Source organism: Typopeltis vanoorti, chromosome 8 (genome assembly GCF_054136105.1).
Source record: "Typopeltis vanoorti isolate ZY-2024b chromosome 8, IOZ_Tvanoo_1.0, whole genome shotgun sequence".
Classification (NCBI taxonomy): Eukaryota; Metazoa; Arthropoda; class Arachnida; order Uropygi; family Thelyphonidae; genus Typopeltis; species Typopeltis vanoorti.
This window is the reverse complement of record NC_143556.1, coordinates 116,010,506-116,032,067: the sequence shown is the minus strand read 5'-3', so window position 1 is coordinate 116,032,067 and position 21,562 is coordinate 116,010,506. Positions and strand designations below refer to the sequence as shown.

General features: G+C 36.9%; 1 protein-coding gene across 2 annotated transcripts in view; it reads left to right on the top strand.

The window, feature by feature from the left end:
• The window catches only part of Rassf (Ras association family member), a 246,698-nt gene extending 229,221 nt beyond the window's left edge, over positions 1 to 17,477 (top strand). Inside the window, exon 10 of one of the 2 annotated variants that reach the window (XM_090396283.1) lies at positions 13,897 to 17,477. In XM_090396283.1, coding sequence (XP_090252409.1) covers positions 13,897 to 13,972 — 76 coding nt within the window. In that variant the 3' untranslated portion in view covers positions 13,973 to 17,477. The remainder of the gene's footprint in view (positions 1 to 13,896) is intronic. The other variant, XM_090396284.1, reaches the window with a different exon arrangement.
• Positions 17,478 to 21,562: the final 4,085 nt, after the last annotated feature.

Here is a 21,562-nt window from a genome sequence, read left to right as displayed (position 1 = left end):
AACCGGAGTTTCAGTGTAAGATTTTTGGTTTAACAACCTCATATTTTTATCACATTCTAAGTAAGAATGTCCTCTAATAGGAAATATCATCTTCATCATCATCAAATTCCTGCCATGTACCCTCAAGGGGTGTACAGGATATGACAGTACTACATGAAAAAATTACATCATTACTAACTTCCTATCTACAATTTTCCTCCAAATCAGTCTGTTACTTGTCAAGACTCCAACATTATCAGATCTTATATTACTATTGTCTAAGGCACTTTGTACCGTATCAATCCACCTATATCTTGGTCTTCCTCTGGGTCGTTTTCACTGCCAACCTGGCAGAGAACACTTGTTTTGCTAATCTTTCCTCTCCCATTCTATTTAAGTGACCATACCACCTGAGATTAGCTCTGCTAACGCATTCCTGGATTTCAATAGATGATTGAAATATCATCTTTACAGCATCAAATCTTTCTTTTTTTGTGAAGCAAAGTGAAGCATTCAGAAAACAGTAAAATTTTTATTTTGACCAGCACATGATGAGTCACAAAAGATTACAAGTTCTTTAACATCTAAGGGCAAAATGTTGTACACGAAATGCAATAACATTGAACAAACATCATCCGCTCCTTTCTTTGCGACTGACTCATCGTAAGTATAAAATACAGATCGTGAATTTGAAAGAATATGGATGTTAAAGCTTATGAAGTTAAGTTGACGTTTGTAGTATACATTGTTAGTTGTAATATTTGGACAAGGCAAATTTTTTTGAAAATCCATCGTGACAGCTTCGAGAGCTGAATTTTTAAGTGAACGTTTGCGATAAAGTCTCTTTAAGGAATAAAAACGTTCTGCTTTTGTCAAATGTACCTTATTCTGTGTGTCTTTTTGTTTTTTCTGATTTGTGATTTCTTTCAAAGCATCTAAATCAGCACAAGATTTAATTTTTTCTTCCAAAACGGAAATTTCCCCCTTTAAGAGGTCACACCTGCTACATGTATCCTTTCTAGGATAACCAAAAGAGATATTAAAGTTATTTTCAAAAATTCCTCGGAATGTTTCATAAGATACTTTATTTTCTGGGTTATTTTGTATGTACATTAAATGAACTTTTGAAATATTCAAATCCTCTGAAAGGTATAATTTTTGGGTTTCTTTTAGCGAATAATGGTATTTTCATCCCCTCAGACTTTTAATAATACTGTTAACTTTGTTCTTAGTCTCTTCTGAAATTTTGTGTGGTCTGTTTAGGTGTTTACCACACCCATCTTTAGGTGACTGACCAGTATTTATCAAACAGTTTTTAATCCTTTTCACTCGTTTTTCAGATATACCATGCAAAGAAATAAATGCTGTACGGCAAATTCTGACATCTTCGCTATTCCCCCTCATCGCCACCTTGCAGTAATCTGACACGAAAAGCAAATGAAGCCGTATTCACCCTCGCATCAACTCCTTTTCTAGGATGCTTTCTCATTACGGGAAGGATTGTAATTAGTCCACTTAAATAAGAGTTTTGGTCATTATAGTTCCCTAATAAGTTAAAATCACGAATAATTGTTTTTCATTCTGCATCAGGAATAGTTTCAAAACAACGATACCTTTTGCATAAACAGTCAGGACCAACTTTGTGCATTGTTGCGCAAAGAATTTTCATTACATCTCTAGTCCTACCTGTCTTTTTTCGTTTCTTTGTGAATTTTTCTTTGGTATCAGCTTCACTTTCATTAGAACTATTAGAATAATCACTTATCATTTTCACACTACTTTTTATTATTAAAAAACAATTCAAATACTTGTAAAACCAAAACAGCAAAACTATAATCAAAACTAGTAGTGATTAACAAACCACTGATAACAAAATAATGGCTGATGCAATAGTGATAATAGTTGATATGATTGGACCGAAGTTGTTTTTCCATACAACCGCTCGGACTGAGAGTGTTCTTCCCAAGTTTAAGAAATATTCTCCGTTCATTTGTCTGGACTCAGGTTGTTTTTGCAGAAAGTCGTATTTATGAGATGAAACCTTCCTTTAATCCCTAACAGATGGCAGCATTAGGTTGAATTCACAAAAATTGGACTGAAGTTGTCCCTGTACCCTTCAAATATGAACGTATGTAAAACTGTTTTTAATTTGACTTTCTTCAATGAATATAAATTTTATATTACACTTTGTATATTATAAAACATAAATTGACTAAACTCTGGAAAATAAAATCCAAGTTGATGTGATCCTTGAGCTTGATGTCTGCTGCAAAGAGTTTTTATTTGAGGTACTAATCTCAAATCCCCATGATTTGTGATATCCAGATAATTTCTTTTTTTCAGTAGCAAGTCATTTACAGCACTAAAGCCACATTCAACTAAATATGACGACGGGAAGGATATTTCAGTATTTCGTTTCTTCTCGTCAGAAAGCCATCAGTGTATGCCAAGACCTGGACTGATTTATAATGAATTGTATTTGTTCTCTGTATTCCAGAGTCCCTTAAAGCCCCCTCTAACGCTATATTAAACAACAGGCAAGCTAATGCATCTCCTTGCCTTAGACTATTTGTTTTCAAATTCTTCTGACAAATCAGATTGAATTTTAATGTGACATATAGTGGATTTCATTATCATCTGGACTAATCGAATTAGTTTAGTTGGGATGTTCAATTCCATCATTACCAAAATAACTGTTGCCCATCAACATTGTCCTATGCAGATTTAAAGTCTATAAATAAATGATGAATAGTTATATTGTATTCATGTGTTTTTTGCAATATTTGTTTTAGTGTGAATATTTGCTCGTTTGTTGACCTGTTTGGTCGAAATCCACATTGATAGCTGATTTTTTTCTTTTTTTTTTCAGTATATTTAGACAGTATATTATATAAGATATTAGAGAAGACTTTATATATTGTATTTAAAAGGCTAATCCCTGTATAATTAGCATATTCTAAGGGGTCTCCTTTTTTAATATTGGACATAAGAACTTTTAATAGGCTTTCCTTAGCTTTCTCTTCCTAAGTCCCATCATATAGCTCTGATTTTTATATACTTGCAGAAAGAACTTCACGTCTCTTTCTGGACCATACATCTCATTGTCCAGTTCCTCACTTAATGTTTTCCTACATCACTCTATTATATTGCTTGCCTCTCAACATGATTATCCCCATGTTAAGTGCTAAATAATACTGCTACTCCTTTCTTTCCCTGAACATTGACATCCTGTATTTGTTATTTACAAGAATATCACTTTTTTGCCTTCTTTGCTTCCTTAAATCCTTGTGGAAATATCAATGGATGGATGGAATGCCACTCATTCCATTAACACTTCATAAAACACTTGGTTGTTGTAGAGGAATAATATCAGAATGGGATCTCCTTGAAATTCCTGATAAGGAGATATGTTCAGAGCTTTTAACGATCAAGGAGTAACAGGTATGAGATGCATTCTTAAACGTAGGGATGGTCACTAGTTCCAATCATGAATATCATCCTCACTTTCAATACACCTGCAACATCTGTAAGAGCAGATATATCAACTGCCCTGTTAGGTTACACATCCCTGAGATGCTTTTGTTGTTAGAAATATGTTAGAAAAGTGGCTCCACTATCTGTGTCCAATTTGGCAGGAAAGAACATGATAATAAATCTTGTTTTGCCAATAAAGCAAAATGTGTCAATTGTCAGGGAGAATATCCAGCCTACACCTGTTCATGTCAGCAATAGAAGGATGAAAAAGAAATTCAAAAGATTAGAACAGAACAAAATATGTCAGGATGCAAAAATGAAGTTAGCCACCTCCACACCTATCATGAAATCATCTAATGCTGAGGAAGTGGCAGTCAAGAAAATATCAGCAGCAACTCAAATGCATGTCTCTTCTACCATCTGAGAATTTTACCGTGGTTGTGACTGCTTCTCTGTAGAATGCATCAGTTAAACAACCTACAGTCTCACTGCTGAAAGGATTCCAAAAAATTGACACATTCAGTGAGAACCCACTTGTCAAAAAAAAATAATGGCAAGGATATCACTGCAATATTAATCACCAAATGTCACCACAGAAAAAATGGATACTTTGGTCCACTGTAAGTAAATTAAATTTATCAGATGAGGTATTGAATATTTTTCCAGGAGAAGAGATGGACACTGGTCTTTCGTACTTCTTCAAATCAGCTAATAAATATAAACCTGATAAAGGTAAGCCCTCAACCTCTTGGAAATCAGACAAGTCTACAAAGTCAAAACAATTGGAAATTTTTTACATTGGAATTGTCATAAGTGTTGCCAAAATATTGATGCTAGCAAGATTCTGCTGAAGACATACAATCTGAGATACAAACCCTTATGTTTCTGTCTGCAGAACATATTTAAAACACAGTGAAGATCCCCTCCCCCACTTTAAGGAATTTCGCTGTTATCCATAAGAACAAAACTGAAGATGGTCCCTGCTCATGGTGGAGTAGTAATTGTAGCAGGCATTCCTATTCCTTCCAACAGTTCCAGCATAATACTGCTCCATTAGCGATTCACCTATTCATGGGATTTCTTATTACAGTATGTTCCATTTATTTACCACTGGGCACTGAGTTAAATGAAATTAGTCTTGATAACCTTATCTTGCCACTGCCTGGCCCCATACTTTGTATGGGTGACTTTAATTGGCACAACACTGAGGGTAATGACAACACAATGGTATATATGAAAGAATGCTTGACAGTGGCCTCTCTCTTTTGAATAATAAACTCAATACTTTCTTCCATATGACTACCTGCTCATATTCCTCAATAGATCTTACAATCTGCTCCCCTGCCATTTTTCTACTGCTCACATAGGATGTTGAATGGAACATATATGGAAGCAATCATTTTCATGTTATTTGTACTATGTCTTGACAGGAATCATATTCTCCTATGCTGATGCCCATATAGAAAAGGATGAAGCTGACTGGAATACTCTTTTCCATCTTGCAAAATTTTATGCTGATACAGTCAGTGAAGCAGTGGAGTATGTAACAGATTGTATTGTCCAGGCAGCAACAGCCTCAATTCAAAAAACATCATCTCAGTTTCCACTCTATCCAAAGCCTTGGTGAAATTCAGAGTTACAGGCAGCCAAAAAAAAGATCAAGACAGAGCATGGGATATGTTTCATAAATAATCCACCACATTAAACTTAATAACTTTTAAACATTGTCAGGCCAAAGCATATCATATGACATGTCAGAGTCAAACAACCTTAGATCCAATTTGCATCATTGATTAATCAAACAACCAGTGCAAAAATTGTATGGAATAAAATCAAGAAAATTAAAGGTGGATACAGAACACACACATACTGTTGGACTAATCTACCTTAAACAATAGTCCAATGGCATTCCGGACCATTGGACTACCTTTATTTACACACACACACACACACATATATATATATGCACTAACTTGGAAAGAAGTCAACAGGCATCCCTATGGGCAAGGTGCATCATGCCATGTAACAAGCCACATGTTTGTAGCCAGTATAAATTGGAGGAATGTAATGCTCCCAAGTCAGTGCAGGTGAAATGGCTGTTTGATGGAGTTTGAAAGTAGCATTGTAATAGAATGCCATGTTGCTATCTGTTGGCAAATTGGGCTATCCCAGGTCAGCAAGCAGTGATACCATACTGAAATAGAAGTGCAGGGAGTCAACAGCAAGTGCTACCCACAGTGGGCAACTCACCACATTCATCTAATGTCACTGTAGGGTGCTATGAAGGATAATATGTAAAAACAGTCATTTGTCGGCCAACACATTGATTGGGTATTTCTGAGCATCAACTGGAGCACAAATCTGCACAAAAACATTCAGAATCGAGGCTCATTTGGTTAATAATTATTCTTAACATGGATTTCAATGGTAGGACTGTAGTATGCAACTCTCAAATAACCCGAACAACATGCAGTGTCATCTTCAGTGGTGCAAAGAGCATGTACATCGGAGGTGTGGAAGCTTGGAAATCTGTGCTATGGAGAAAAAAAATCATGCTACACCCTCTACCAAACAGACGGACAGGCATCAGCGTGGCAGATGCTCAATGAACTTTTCTTACCAAAGTGCATAACCGCAGCTATGAAATTCAGAGCATATGGTGCTTTTTTCTTTGTTTAGCCTCAGACGTCTGTTTGTAGTGCTATGAACATTGAACTCTGAGAGGTATCCAAACATTCTGGACAGTACAGAACTGACAATTGTCTTTTTCAGAAAGACAATGCACCATGTCATAAGGGTGCTGCTGTAACTGTGTGGTTTCTGGACATGAATGTCACCACTTGACTGGCCTCCACAGAGGCCAATCTCAAGCCTGTTGAACATCTGAGATAAACTGGAGTGTTGGCTGAGGTCAAGGGATGTCTGCCTGCAGCAGTCCAGGACCTCATTACTTGCCCACACGAAGAATGGTCCAAAATTTCCATTGATCGCTATCATGCACTTGCAGAAAGTACCCTGTAGGATTGCTGCAGTCATTGCAGCAAAAAAGGTCATACATCTTATTAATGTTGATGCCATGACTGTTTGTTCCTCACACTATGGTGTTCTTTCTTCTTTTGAAGCAGTGTGTGTACATTCCAGGTTATGACCTTTATATGAAGGTCGAAACATCAGGAAATTAAAGTATTCTTAACACAGTAGTCTTCATAAACTATTAAAATGAATGCTGATCACTGTTGTCACATTAAAAGAAAGGATTTTCTACCATTGAGCTTCAGCTGTACAATCAACCATTTGTTAAGGAGGAACTTAAAAAAAAAAAAAAAATCATTGTCTTCAATGAATCTCCTTCTCTTAATATACAACAGAATACTTACAAAGAAAGAGTTTCTGGATTCTTGGCATAAGTCAGTTGGCATTACCATCCTCGAACCAGGAAAGGTTCCAACACGAGCAAAGAATTATTGACATCTGGCTTTGTAAGCTATGCAAGATATTTGAGAAAAAAATGGCTAATTGCAGATTTCTGTGGTATGTAGAAAGCAACAGTGCATGTTTTGCAAACATAGTTGAACTTTGGACCATTTGGTCCATGTTGACGCATGTTCCATGTTGAAATAAGAACATTTGGTTTTAGTGTTCTTTGACCTGGAAAAATCTTATGAAGAATGGAAAATCGGTGGACTCTTGACAGGATCCCAGTGGAGGCATGGAAGGCACTGGGGGAAGAGGGAATTGATCTGCTGTGGGACCTGTTCATGAAAGTTTGCCAACAAGAAAATATACCCGAGGAGTGGAGGGAAAGTACTCTTGTCCCCATCTACAAGGGTAAAGGGGATGCACAAGTCTGTAAGAATGAAAATCCTAGAAAGGGTTCTTGATGGTAAATTGAGGAAGGAGTTGGAGATTGCAGAGGAGCAATTTGGCTTCATGCCTGGTCGATCAACGACAGATGTTATCTTTGGGTTATGGCAGATAATGAAAACATTTTGACAGAAACAACGGGAGCTACACCAGGTGTTTATTGATCTGGAGAAAGGTTCCAACACAAGTACAATAGAGTGCCAAGACAAGAAGTCTGGAGATGTCTGAGGGAGAAGACGGTACCAGAGAAATATGTTTGGTTGGTGCAGGAGATATACAGAAATGTGAAGACAAGAGTTCGAACCTACCTGGGACAGATGGAAAATTTTCAAGTGACAGTTGGCTTGCATCAAGGGTCAGCATTATGTCCATTCCTGTTTAATATTGTGATGGAGGAGGTGAGAAAAGACTTTTGCTGTGTGCAGCTAAACTGGAAAGATGGAAGAGAGAGGTATGAGACTGAGCAGAAGTAAGACAGTATATGCGTTGCAAAATAGATGGCGGCCAGGAGACAGATCTGGAGCTGAAAGGAAATGTCAACAGGAAGGTTAGGAACTTTAGATACTTAGGTTCAACAGTGGAAGAGGATGGAGATGCTGAGAAGGAAGCAGGATGGAGGAACTGGAGAGAGAGAGATGGCTGGAGGTGCTATGCGATAAGAGGGTGCCGATCAATCTAAAAGGCAAAATCTATAAGACAGTAATGAGACCAGCATATTACATATGCTATGGAAACTGTGGCCCTGAGGAAAAATAACATAAGCAGGATGGAGGTAGAGAAAGCTTAGGCAGATGTGCGGTGTGACCAGAAAGGATCGTTCGAGAAATGACTATATGAGGTGAAAGTTACGAACTTAGGAGCAAAGATACAGGAGGCAAGGTTGAGATAGTTTGGTCATGTGATGAGGAGGGAGGACGAATATGTGGGAAGAAAGGTCGTGCAGGGGAAGAGGAAGCATGGGCAGCCAAAGAAGAGTTGGAGGGAGCTAGTGGAGGAGGACTTGAGGATGAAGAACTTTGAGGTGGTTACAGCCCAAAACAGGAGGACGTGGAGAAGGCTCACCAAAAACAGCAATCCCACTTAAGTGGGACAAGCTGAAGAAGAACACCTAGAGATATGGCATATTAAAAGACCTCTGTAACTTAGGTCTCAGATAATGCCTTCCTGTATTTATTAAAACCTTTGTCTAGCTGAGTTTTCCACTCAGCTAGACAGAACAGAGTGTACTCAGTTGTACACTCTCTCAGCTATATTAAGAACTTCCCAAAACCTTTGTCCTAAAGTGTGACACTTTTTTCTGTCAAGTTTCAGTGATTGAGTTATCTCAGTCACTGAACATCTTCCTCCTGCTATATAGTCAGTGATCTATATGTTGATGACTTCATAAGTCACTCTTGTAATATGAGGGTAATTGAAAGATAAATTCAGCAAGCAATTGATTATCTCTCTCTCTCCATGGGCTCTTAGTAATGGGTTCAGATTTGCAGCAGAAAAAAGTGTCTATGTACACTTTCGTTGAAAACGCACTCTTCACCTAGATCCTGAGTTAAGAATGGGACTACTATTATTCCAGTAGCAACAGAAGCCAAGTTCTTGGAATTAATCTTTGACAGAAAACTACGTTCCTTGCACGCATTTGTCAACTAAGAGAAAAGTGCAAGAGAGCACTGGATCTCCTTTGCACTCATCCTCTACTGAATGGGATGCAGATCATTCTTCATTGCTTCATCTTTACTGTGCCCTTATACATTCAAAGCTGGGTAAGAGACCTCAGAAGTCTGGTTCTGCAAGGTAGAGATCCCACCCATTATCAGGGTATATGGATAACTGCTAGTGCCTTTCACACATTGCCCATTCAAAATCTTTATTTTGAAGCAAATGAACTGGATCTGTCACTTAGACGAAAACAGTTCTCTTAACTGTGCCCTGATCATCTTATGTGGACTAGTATCTTTTCTCTGCATTGAGAAGCTCGATATCACACACGTTAGACTGCCATACATCCCTTTGTGTGTTAAAGAGATTATGGAAGCTATTGGCATGAATGTTCACAATATTACCTGCACCAAACATAACAGCATTACTCCATGGAAAGTTTGCACTCCATCCTGCAACTTCTCACTTTGTCAACCAGAAGTCTCATACTGTGGTTGACAAATGTCTACCTACAATTGTTTTAGTGTACACAGCAGCCCACTCTGATTTGTTGTCCATCTATACCGATGGTTTAGGTTCTGAGACCTCATTTCACTGTACTTCCTGATATTACTGCTTGTATATCCAACCAGATCCCACTTGATTGCAGTGATTATAATTAAAATATAATAACGGAATTAACTCACATAAAATATTATTTATTAGAATTTTCGCCTGAGTATCACAGGCATCTTCAGTACATGTATAAAGCTAATTAAACAATAACTGACAATTCCAAAAGGCACCACCTAAGTAGCTAATGTAAGATAACTAAAAAAGGTCAAAATTCCTAACTTATTAGAAAAAAAAATTATATATATATATATATATATATATATATATATACAATTAAAAAAGTTAGGAAAGATTAACTGATTTATAAAGTACTATCTCCCACAAAAGGGATAGACTTAAAACCATAGAATCTGTTTAAGTTAGGAGAGTGAAATAAAGTTTCACATGTTTCTTTATAAAGCCATTCCATAAGGAACCGACTTTTGTGAAGGACTCTTGTCTTGTTTCAGTGAACTCTATGTCTAGTGTTGATGGCATGTTCTGCAAGTCCAGACTGTTCAGGTTCAAGGTATTGAATATAAGACTGGTGTTCTTCTAACCAAATAAAGGCAGATCTTCCTGTTTGTCCGAAATAAGATAATCCACAAGCACAAGGAATCTGGTAGACACCTAGATAACTGAGATGCAGAAGCTTGTCCTTTGGAGAAGTGATCAGCTAATCTTTCCTAACTTTAATTGTGTATATATATATAATTTTTTTTTATATAAGTTAGGAAATTTATTGACCTTTTTCAGTTATCTTACATTAGCTACTTAGGTGGCACCTTTTGGAATTGTCAGTTATTGCTTAATTAGCTTTATACATGTACTGAAGATACCTGTGATACTCATGCAAAACTTCTATTAATAAATAATATTTTACATGAGTTAATTCCATTATTATATTTTAATTATTATGTCTACTCACAGTATTTCCTTACTGAAACAGATTGCAATAATTATACAGCAGAGGTGCATGCCATTCAGTTTGCACCTGTGCGTATAAAAGAAAACCACTACCAAAAGTGTGCGATTTATAGACTCATTGAGTTCTTTATATACCATCCCCTCTCTTGTGTATAATCCACATCCTGTGTTTTATGAGGTTTTGTAACTGTTGTGCTGGATTCCCAGCCATACAGGAAATGATACTACAGATGCAGCTGCTAGATCATCTTATACATTTTATGCCATGAAGACTGCCCAATAGCAGTCTTCATGGCAAGAAGCACTGACAAACAAATTGCATGAGATTCAGCCTGAAATTAAGCATTAGCAGTCTAGTCAATGCAGAAATGAAGTTGTTCTTTCTAGGCTCAACACAGGTCAGTCATCTTACACATTCTTATTTACTGAGCGCTGATGACTCACCTATATGCAAAAAATGCAACTATTTGTCATATTCTGGCCAGAGGAATAAATTTTTATTTTTCTGTCACCTATATATACTCAAGAAGATCTTATGAGATTCAGATAAATTGCATGAAGTTTTAACTTTTTAAAAAGAATTAATTGATACAATCATATTGGATTATAAATTCTATTTATATGTAGTGCTGCATTGCTTAACTTAATTTTTAATTAATATATATTTTGTTTTGTACATATTATTTAATACAAATTTCTCTTTATAACTATTTATGACCTTGTGTACTCCTGTGACCTTTAATATGACACAGTATGATCTTTGCTGTCCTTGTGCTAATAAACCATAAATCAACCGTCTATATACTTATGGTAATTATGCTGATGTTGAGTTGGAGCTCTTTCCATTACATAACTTTTCGCTATTCACCATGGTTCTCAGACAAAAACAGTAGAGGGGCCCCTTATTTGTCCATGCAATACCATGGTTGGCATTGCCAGTCCATCCTCACCCATTCGTTATCCATTCAGATATCTACTAATGGGGTGCACCTCGAGATGGTGAGAATTGGATAACATTCAGAAGCTCTAATCAGTTCAAGTGGATATTCAAGTAAGCACCTATGAAATCTTAGAAATATGATTTTCCAATTTGATAATAGTAGATCTTTAGCAGTGAGGCCAGGACAAGGGCGTAAATGGATTATTCCTCAACAAGTTGATGAGGTTGCAACTACCATCATGGAACACAGAATGAATAACACACAAGGGTTAAGCAGTGCTTGGGCAATATCAAGGCAACTGGACATGCCATACTCAACTGTGTGGAAAATCCTGCATCAAATGCTAAGGTTTTTCCCTTACACGATATCTCATACTCAAGCTCTGCTTGGTGGTGATGTGGAAACTCGACTGCAGTTTGCCGTGATGTTCTTAGCTCGAATGGAGGTGGTTGATGCATGGCAGTGGAAGATCTTTTGGAGTGACAAGGCACATTTTTATCTGAATGGTAGTGTAAACTCACAAAATTGCTGCATTTGGGCTGCGAATAACCCTCACATGTTCCATCAGACACTTTTACACTCACCAAAAGTTAGTGTAGTATGGTTTCACTGCATTGTTTATTATCAGTCCATACTTTTTTGAAAAACTTTGCCTGACAGGACCAATGACTTTTACCATCTCTGCTGTTAGGTATCGAAAAATGCTGTACAACTTTGTTGTTCTGCAACTGCAGCAGCGAAGATGCCTTGACTCTATCATATTCATGCAGGATGGAGCACGACCTCACAGAACACAAAGTGATTAGTCATGCATTTCCCACAGCATGGCCACCTCATTCACCTGATCTCAACCCCTGTGACTTTTGGTTGTGGGGGGCCATCTGAAATGCATGATGTATGAAGGACATGTTCCTGATTTAGCAACCTTGAAAGACAGACTAGCGCAGCATGTGAAGTAAATCAGTGCAGATCTGTTGTGTTCCACTGTAGAAAATGTCATTCCCAGAATGCAATTTAGAACATCTGAAAGGAGGACATTCAACACATCTATCAGTTATGTGAACACGAAAATTTTGATTTGTTGTGTCTCTTCTAGTCATCGCTGTTTAATTAATCCCAAACCATGTGCTTATAGTGCCAAATGTCCCCTGGTTCAGAATTTTGTACTATTTTTTTATCTTCTGCAAATAAAAACCCAATGTTCCAGTGTTTACTTACACCGAGTTTGGAAGATCACACATATCATTTGAAGTCAATTTCGTACAATACATTTTTTTGCCACAGGGCTCTGAGCACCTCTTTAATTATGGCCACCAGGTATTAATTTCTTCTCAAGACACTAACTTTACACCCATTCTTAGAATGCTGTTCACATGTTTGGAATGGTGTACCAAAAAATTCTTTATACTTGTCTAGAAGAGAGAGAGAGATTTGGCGATAGATGACCATTCCTCACTAACCTACTTCATCTATTTCCCAGATGTGCTACAACCCACACATGGCACCAATGTGTTATAGGTTATTCCAATTCTCTTTTGGTTTGATATGAAAAGAAAGAAAAAGTAATTGTGGAGTAGCTATGTTTTCATCACTTTTCAGTATATTATTGAATAGTTAATGTTGAAATATGATGTGTTTATATAATTCATTCTTTGCTAGATATCTAGATATTCATTCTTTGCTGGATATGCACTGCAGCATTGTTCACATAATTTTAGGCAAAGCATTTGCAAAGACAATATTAACTTTTGTTCACCCGATAGAAAGTTAGCACATATACACTGGAAAATACTTATGCAAGCAATCCTAACATTACCAACCTAGCAACTCATTATCCTTAAAAATTTAATATGGTGGCAGTTAATTCTTTCATATCTCTTCTTTATACCACATATCATTTGAAGTCAACTCCATCAGTTGACCAGTCTTCAGTTCTGTTTATTTCAGTACACTCTTTCTCATTTGACAAAGCTTGCACCGAAGAAATTTCCCAAACCATTGAATATTTTCTTCTGGTCCTAAATTTGTCACACCAAAGTCTGGAAAGGTATTTCTCCTTGGCATACTCTTAACTTCCATTCTTTCTTGTCAAAATATAAGTATTACCTTATCACCATCAAAGAAATTAGGTTTTCTCTTTCACCCAAGGCAATACTTTACTTCCAAACAACTGTTAACTCTATATGCATCAGAAATCAGTATCCATCCAACCACTGAATGTTCTTCTCACATTTGGGGTGGCGTGTATAAAGGTACCCCTAAAAATCCTTCATAAGTACAGAAGAAAGGTAGTAACAGTTAGATTAATTAACCACCATACCAGCTGTGACATATAGGCATAGATACTATAATAACATGGGTGCTGTTACTTACATACTGTAGGATTACCATTAAAAAAACTAAACTAACACTAATTCTGTTCTCAAATAACAGTCACAGACTTGAACCTATTCTGTTTCAGGTATAGAGAAAGGAGACGTTTTTTGAGGTTAAAAATGGATGAACTTAAGCAAACTACAAGAGTTAAGAGTACCTGAAGAGCAAGGAAATAAAGAGTATCAACTGTGTTTTATATGTCAAGTAAATATTATTTTCAGGAACAAAATTCTCATAAACTTAGTTTTCAATTATAAAATTTGGTTGTGATAAGCCCTTTGTTTGTAAACCCATTTCCTTAACAAGAGCAGTGGGATTAATTTCTATTTTGTTATGCATTTAAAATTTCAAATGGTCATGGCCTTTACATATTTTTCTCAATTATGAATTATTTTCTGCCAACAACTTGAGCCATCTTCACATAGGCAATATTTTAATTTGCATAAATTTCATGTTTATTTTTCTTATCATTGCTTTGAATGTAAAAGTATATTTGAGTTGCAGTTAGCATAACTCCCTATTATTTTTGTACTTAGATATCTCTTCTTTAAATAATCATGAGAAACATACATACATTGTTTAGATATGTTTTATTTGTTAACTTATTTTCAAGACAGTGTTATAGGGTCACAAGAGACCTGAATGTGTAATTTCAAATTTAGTATAACACTGTCAGCAGTCTTTTCTGTAGGTTCTGTCTCCCTTGAATGAGACAGTTCTTTTACTCGGATGAAAAGGTATTATTATAATATGGAAAGCTCTTGTAGTCTTCAATATGATCTCCTTTAGTGTTACACAGTGATCAGCATTAATTTCAGTAAAGACTACAACCATGTTAGGAATAATTACTTTTATTTCACAAAGAAAAGCATATTACATTTCAAACAATATGCCAAAGTCAATGATTTAGCCTGATCCCTAGTGGGGGAACAAAAACTACATCATATTTATAACATCAGAAAACAAATTCATGTTAATACTTTTAACATAAGTGTTTGTTATATTAAAGCTAAAATCTTAGATTACTATAGTCCTGATTATAATTAACGCTTAGACGAAAAGGTTATGTGGGTAGAAACCTTAATAAACCACCATTATTAAGATTAGGATAGTTGATGAGAATTTCACAGGCCTCTTTAAATTTGCACTCATACCACACCAAAACACCTCAGTAACTGCTAACAAGAAAATAAAACTGTCACCCTTAGTCAGAACTTTGAGAATAAATTTTGAGAAAAATAAGGGTTGTTATTTAAAAGATAAATATGAAACAGACAGCACTCGTATATCTAATGTTGTTAAAGCCAGTCCATCCTGGAGCAGGCTAAAAAAAAAAAAAAAACATGACTAATTGGGGTGGAATATTTGCATTCTCAGATTAAGTAATTACTATGGTAAGCTTAGTGTGTGCTGGTTGATTACATGCTAAGAATGTAAACTGAATTCTAGCATAAAGAAAATGGAAAAATTGGGAGGAGGAGGAGGGGGGTTAGATAATAAAGAATAGTTTTCCACTGCTTTTGGATAACACCCGAAGTGAAATATACTCTAAGTATTATATTGTATATTTTACACGAGAATCATAGAACAAGTTTGCTAGTTCATATTGTGTGGCATAATATTAGCAGTTTTATTCTTCTTGTAAGCTAATAGTTTCATTAACATCCATGAATAATTAGTGTAATAAGCATAAGAATTCTGGACTTCAGTCAATTCCTAGTAGGCTTTGATATCCATGGGTGTGGATGATGCACAGATTCATAAGAATTATAGTGAAGATTAATTTCTAGTTAAATTGTGATAAAATCAAACTTAGCAGTTGGGGATATTGCAATGTCATCTTTGTCCAGGACCTAAGGCACATTGCTGAGGTTGGGAAGTAGGAATTAGTCTTATGGAAAGAATAGTCTGATGTGAGTAGGGAAAATGCTGTAGTTTGAGGCTCTCGTTCTTTTTCAACCTCCTCAAATTTCTGATATATTCACCTTCAAGAGGTGTACAGTATACTCTGATAATACTAAGTGAAAAGTTTGTTACTACTAATTTTCTGTGAAAAATTTTCCTCCATCTGAATAGGATGTCAGGACTCCAATATTGTCAGATCTCATATTTCAGTTATCTAAGGCACTTCAAGCTGCATCAGTCTATCTCAATCTTGGTCTTCCTCTATGTTCTATTTAGTTAGTTATTCACAATTGATGCTGTATGGTCACTCCTATTCTTCATAGGGTTTTGGGAGTGAAGCCTTCTGCTAGAAGAATAGGTAGGGTCACAGATGCCCTTTTCACATAGTAAGACAATCACAAACAACTAGGCCATGGCAGAATTCAAACCTGCAGCCTCTTGGTTGGAGAGCAGATATATTTTAACCACTTAGCTAGCTAACCAAGCAAAGTGGTTAAAATTTGTTGAGGTGTGCAACAAGTGTTGCACCCTTCTCTCACACCTTATTTTACATCAGATCCTCCTATATAGATAATGTGCCCTGGTTGGAAATGTGTTTAAATCCTACCTAAAACAGAGATTGAGTTCTTCATTCTGCAACATAGGTATGCTGGCGGGAACAACACGTAGTTATTACAGTCATAATATACTATACAGATGGGATTAACATTATGTGGAATTATCTGGCTAAATTTTCAAACATGCTTTTATGAAAGGGACTATATTACCTTTTTTTTTTTTTTGTAATTGGTATTGGTTTGGAGTTAGAGTGCATAAAGCTTATGAGATGTTGGTGTGAGTCCTTACCTTCACTTGTTACATGCTGGTTTTACAGATAAGAAGGATAAGTAGCCTGTTGAGAGGCATGAGGCTTTGACTTACAAAAAAAAGAAAACTATTTAGTTACCCACTCAAATACCTGTAACCATCTTTTCATCCCTATAGGTATGTTTGAATAACTTTAGCAGTCAGGCCTATTTTAACTAATATAATCCAATGACTTTTTGGGCTTACTAAATGTGATAATGTTGTTTGTTTCTTGTGTAAATGCTGCTGAGAATTATCTTGATGGGAAGCTCAAAACATTGTAAAATAATAAACCTCGTTTTAAAAAAAAAAAAGGTAGTTTTTTAGTATGAGATGGGGGGGCAAGGAATTGCCATAAACCATTATTAGATAACAGCATGTAACTGATATGTAAGAGATGATAGAATGGCCAATGTAAACTCTTATTTTTCCCTTGACCTTTAGTAGTTCTTAATTCTCAGTACCCTGTCATCGGATAAAGTGGAAAAATTTTGCAGCTGTTTATTATTTTTTTCAAAAATGGGTGATAGCCATACTCTGTGTACTAAATGAAGATGAGCGGAAACTAATTTTCAACATTTCCCATTATTTCTTCCACTAGTTTTTATCAGGATATTCTAAAACTTTATACCTCATGTGTATTGCCATTGAGATAAATTTGATCATCATTTGGAATATTTATAACTAGTGCAACTTATGTAAATAATGTATAGATTTAGGTATTAAGAGTATTTTTTTATCTAGCATTTCTACAGTTATAACAATTTGAATATTATGCAGAATGCAAAAAATGAACCTTAATTGGTAATTCCACTCGATACTCTTTTTGCATTTTGTAATATGTATTTTTTAATGAGATTGACAAATGTCAATACTGTGCCTTTATTTTTGAGAAAATAAAAATGTGGATAGTGAGCCTCTGATTTTTTTTTCTTTTTACCAAACAATCATTATATATACTACACACACACACAAAAAAAAAAAAAAAAAGCTGTGTGTGTGTTAGTACGTGTTTCTGGTCCTCAAAGCATTACTAATCATAATCTCTTATACAACTTCCGTTCTTCATAATCCACATCCAAGAACTTGGAATCAAGTGATTGCATGCATGTACACACACGGACAAAGAAATTAGCGCACCTGAAAGAAAACATGGTACAATGGCAAAACTAAGCAAATAGCTAGAGTGCGGGGTGGTATGCAAATGATCCAAGTTTTGTGCGATTGCGCATGCCCACACACCCTGCAAGCACGAACCAGCAACATTATAAAGCCGGCATGTAGTCGATAGCTGATTAAAGCGAAAAGCACCGGCCAACGCAAGCTAGAGTACAGAGTGACAATAATGCCAGGTAGACGCCAGAGACGTCGATTTAAGCAACTTACAGGCTTTGACAGAGGCATGCTCATCGGGCTGAAAACTGGAGGGTGGTCGGCATGCTCATGAACCATTCTGACCATACCGTCTGACATTGTTGGGAACTGTGGACATGTTCCGGCAATGCCACACAGCAGAGCAGCACCGGTCGGATCAACAGATCGAGTGGCATGCATGGAGGGATCCCACGGTGACCCAGTCCACTATACAGGCAGATGTAGGGGCTCCTGTGTGCCCCCGAACCATTTCCCGATGCCTCGTGGAGGCAAATTTATGATCCCAGTGCCCCTTATGTGTGCTCCCATTAACATCTCCGACTCCATTTGCAGTGGTGCCAGGTGAGAGCGACGTGGAATGCCACAGACTGCCGACGTGTGGTCTTCAGCAATGAGTACTGCTTCGTCTTGGGGACAGATGATCATCATGTCTGGATGTGGAGGACCCCTGGTCAAGGATAACAATCCCTACCTCGCTATCGAGCACCACACCTCCTGCACTGCAGGCATTATGGTCTGGGGAGTCATAGCCTACGATAGCCGATCACCCCCTCGTAGTGGTACGTGGCGCATTAACGGGGCAGCGGTATGTGGATGACATCCTATGCCCCCACGTTCTCCCATTCCTGGCCGGGATACCAGGAGCGCTATACCAGCAGGATAATGCCTGTCTGCACATGGCTCGGGTTGCCCAGACCTACGTATGTCGTGTACAGACACTTCCATGGCCTGCCTGCTCCCCGGACTTGTTCCCTGTCGAGCATGTTTGGGAGCAGCTGAAACGCCAGTTCCCACCGTGCCGGGATTTGGAGCACAGCGTCCAACACATGTAGGCCAGTCTGCCGCAGGACAACATCAGGCATCTGTTCGCCACCATGCCGGACCGTATTGCAGTGTGTAATGCCACACGAGGCGGTGCAACACGCTATTGATGATGACCAGATTGGGTACTACAGATCCCTTTGTAATTGTCCTTCAGCTCTGTTTTTGCCATCATGTGCATCACTCACCTGTATCATTACACCAATAAAATTTCAGTTGAATCCTACGCTTCCTTCTTGGTGCGCTAATTTCTTTGTCTGTGTGTGTGGTTTTTGAAACCATAAGTTATAAGGAGAGTTGCAATGCCTGTTGTAACTATCCTTAAACTCATTCACCACTGCAAAGCAAAAAAAAAAAAAGCTGATGCTCACTGTTGGACTTTGCTTAGATAAACAGTTCCCACTGTTTCCATTACAGAATTAGGGCAAACAATAAAATGTGTTGGAACAAACTCAATGTCACCAAAATTGAAGATGGGCACTATTGACATTAGTATCAATTATCAACATATCTCAGATATGTTGACATTAGTGTTGAGACAAACACTAAAAGAGAGAAATACTACCAAATAATATGTATAGGATGTTTAGACAATAGTGATTAGTGAAAGGAAAGAGTAGCTATATTATTCTACACAACATGAAGAAAAACTTCATGAATGGCAGGCAATTTCAAGTAGGTGTGGGTATATTTCAGAATAGGAAATTAGACAGTGAGTTAATTGTGTCTGTGCCATAGAAAGTTCTAATAATGATTCTTCTTTATCATTAATAAACATAAGACAAATCACCACCAGACACCGGAAGAAAATTAAGGTTCTTCAAATCTCTTGGAATGTCTATACAAAGAGTTGAGACTTTAATACATCAGCAGAATCTATATCAATTTCAGAGGGATAGACCGAAACTATCCCTCTTATTGGGTAATAGTTCACAAATTCCAGAATTTTTTTTTTAAATCTGTTATTTTTACTGGAATGTCATGTATAGGATGGAATGTCACAAACTGCATGTCATGGTTTAATGTAATTAAACCATGACATGCAGTTTGTGCATTTCATTGTTGAATACACCAGTTTTTGTTTATTTGAAGGACATACTAAAGATGTCCTTGATACTAAAAATTTTATACTAACAAATAATATATAATAAATCTGCTAACACCTTTTATTCCCTTATAGAGAGAGTAGGTAAGGCCATTTTAGCCCTATTTAACTTTTGGAGACTGAGGGGCAGTTCAATCTCTACCAATCAGGGATAGCTGGGCCAAGAGTATGACTAATTATGCACTGCATCCAGTGAAGAGAGGTGGACAATAAGTGCTGCCATCTTGTGGTCCTATTTAATGCTATATTTCTTGAGTTTATGGAGTAAAAAACCTGAGGGGTTTTTTGAGGGTGGGGTGGAAATGACCATTTACCTACCAGAGATAGACCAACTCAGGAATCGGTCAAAGTAGCCTAATGCGGTGGACACACGTTACTTCCACTGAGCTACACAGGCATAATATGAATGATTCCATTTGTTTGCTCCCCCTAATTTTTCTCAGAATTCTCATACCTGTGGTCTCCAGTCAAGTGTCTCTAACTCTAATCCAGCTCTCAGAATCGTAGTGTAAAAATCAGAAAAAAGTGCACCTAAATAACTGAAACTTAGTTATTTTTATGTTGTTTTCACCAGGGCGAACAGCGAAAAGTCAGCTACTAGAATAAATCCGAAAACACACCCCAACTCAACATCACCAGAGTTAAAGATCGGTATTATCAACATAAGAAGCCTGAATGGCAAAGAAATGGAGCTAGCTGAGGAATTAGATAAATACCAGATCAACATAATAGGGTGATGGAAACAAAAAAGACAAGTGAGATCTCTCTGAGCAATAAATACAAAATGTTATATACAGGCAATGACAATCAAGGAAAAGAAGAAGTAGCCATAGTATTCAACACAAAATACGAAGCTAATCTTCTTGAATGGCAGGCAGTCTCAAGTAGAGTGATGTGGGCAAATATGAGAATGGGGAACTGGACAATGAGACTTACTTGTGCCTATGGTCCCACAGAAGGTTCTACTAAGGTAGAAGTGGATGAATTTTTTGAGGCTTTAGAAAAAGCAACTGACACAATGAAAAAGGAAAAGTTGGTCCTTGTTGGGGATCTAAATAGCAGAGTAGGAAATGATTGTCAGACATGCAAAAATATTTTGGGAAAATTTGGAGAAAACTGCAAAGCTAATAATAATGGCAAATACCTGTTCAGGACATGGACTGGTTATTTCTAACACCATTTTCCAACATAAAAATGTGCACAAATTCACATGGAGAGAAGAGGCAAGGAATAAGAAAAGTCTCATTGACAGTGATGTTTTCTCCCTGGTGCAGGACATCAGAGTGTACAGAGGATTTGAAATTGGAAGTGATCAATACCTTAGTCTTGAGAAGGATAAAATTGAATTTCATATTGAAAAGAATAACATGTAAGAAAGTTCTAAAGTGAATAAAAGTTGCTCTCTGATGTGAACTGTAGACTAAAATACACAAAGATTATTGAAGAAAAAATGAAAGAGTTTGAGAACAGGAACCAAACCATGGAGATTCAGTGGCAAGCCTTGAAGAGAGGCATGTGGTGAAGTTGACTGCAAGGATAGAAAAATTAGAACTCCATTGTGGACACAGAAAGTTAAAAAGGTAGTGAAGGAAAACTAGAAAGCATATCAAAAGTTCCTGACAAATAAGTCAGCTTGTGCTCTTAGAGAATACAGAGACAAATGTAAGAAAGCTAAACACTGTGTAAAACTAGCTAAACA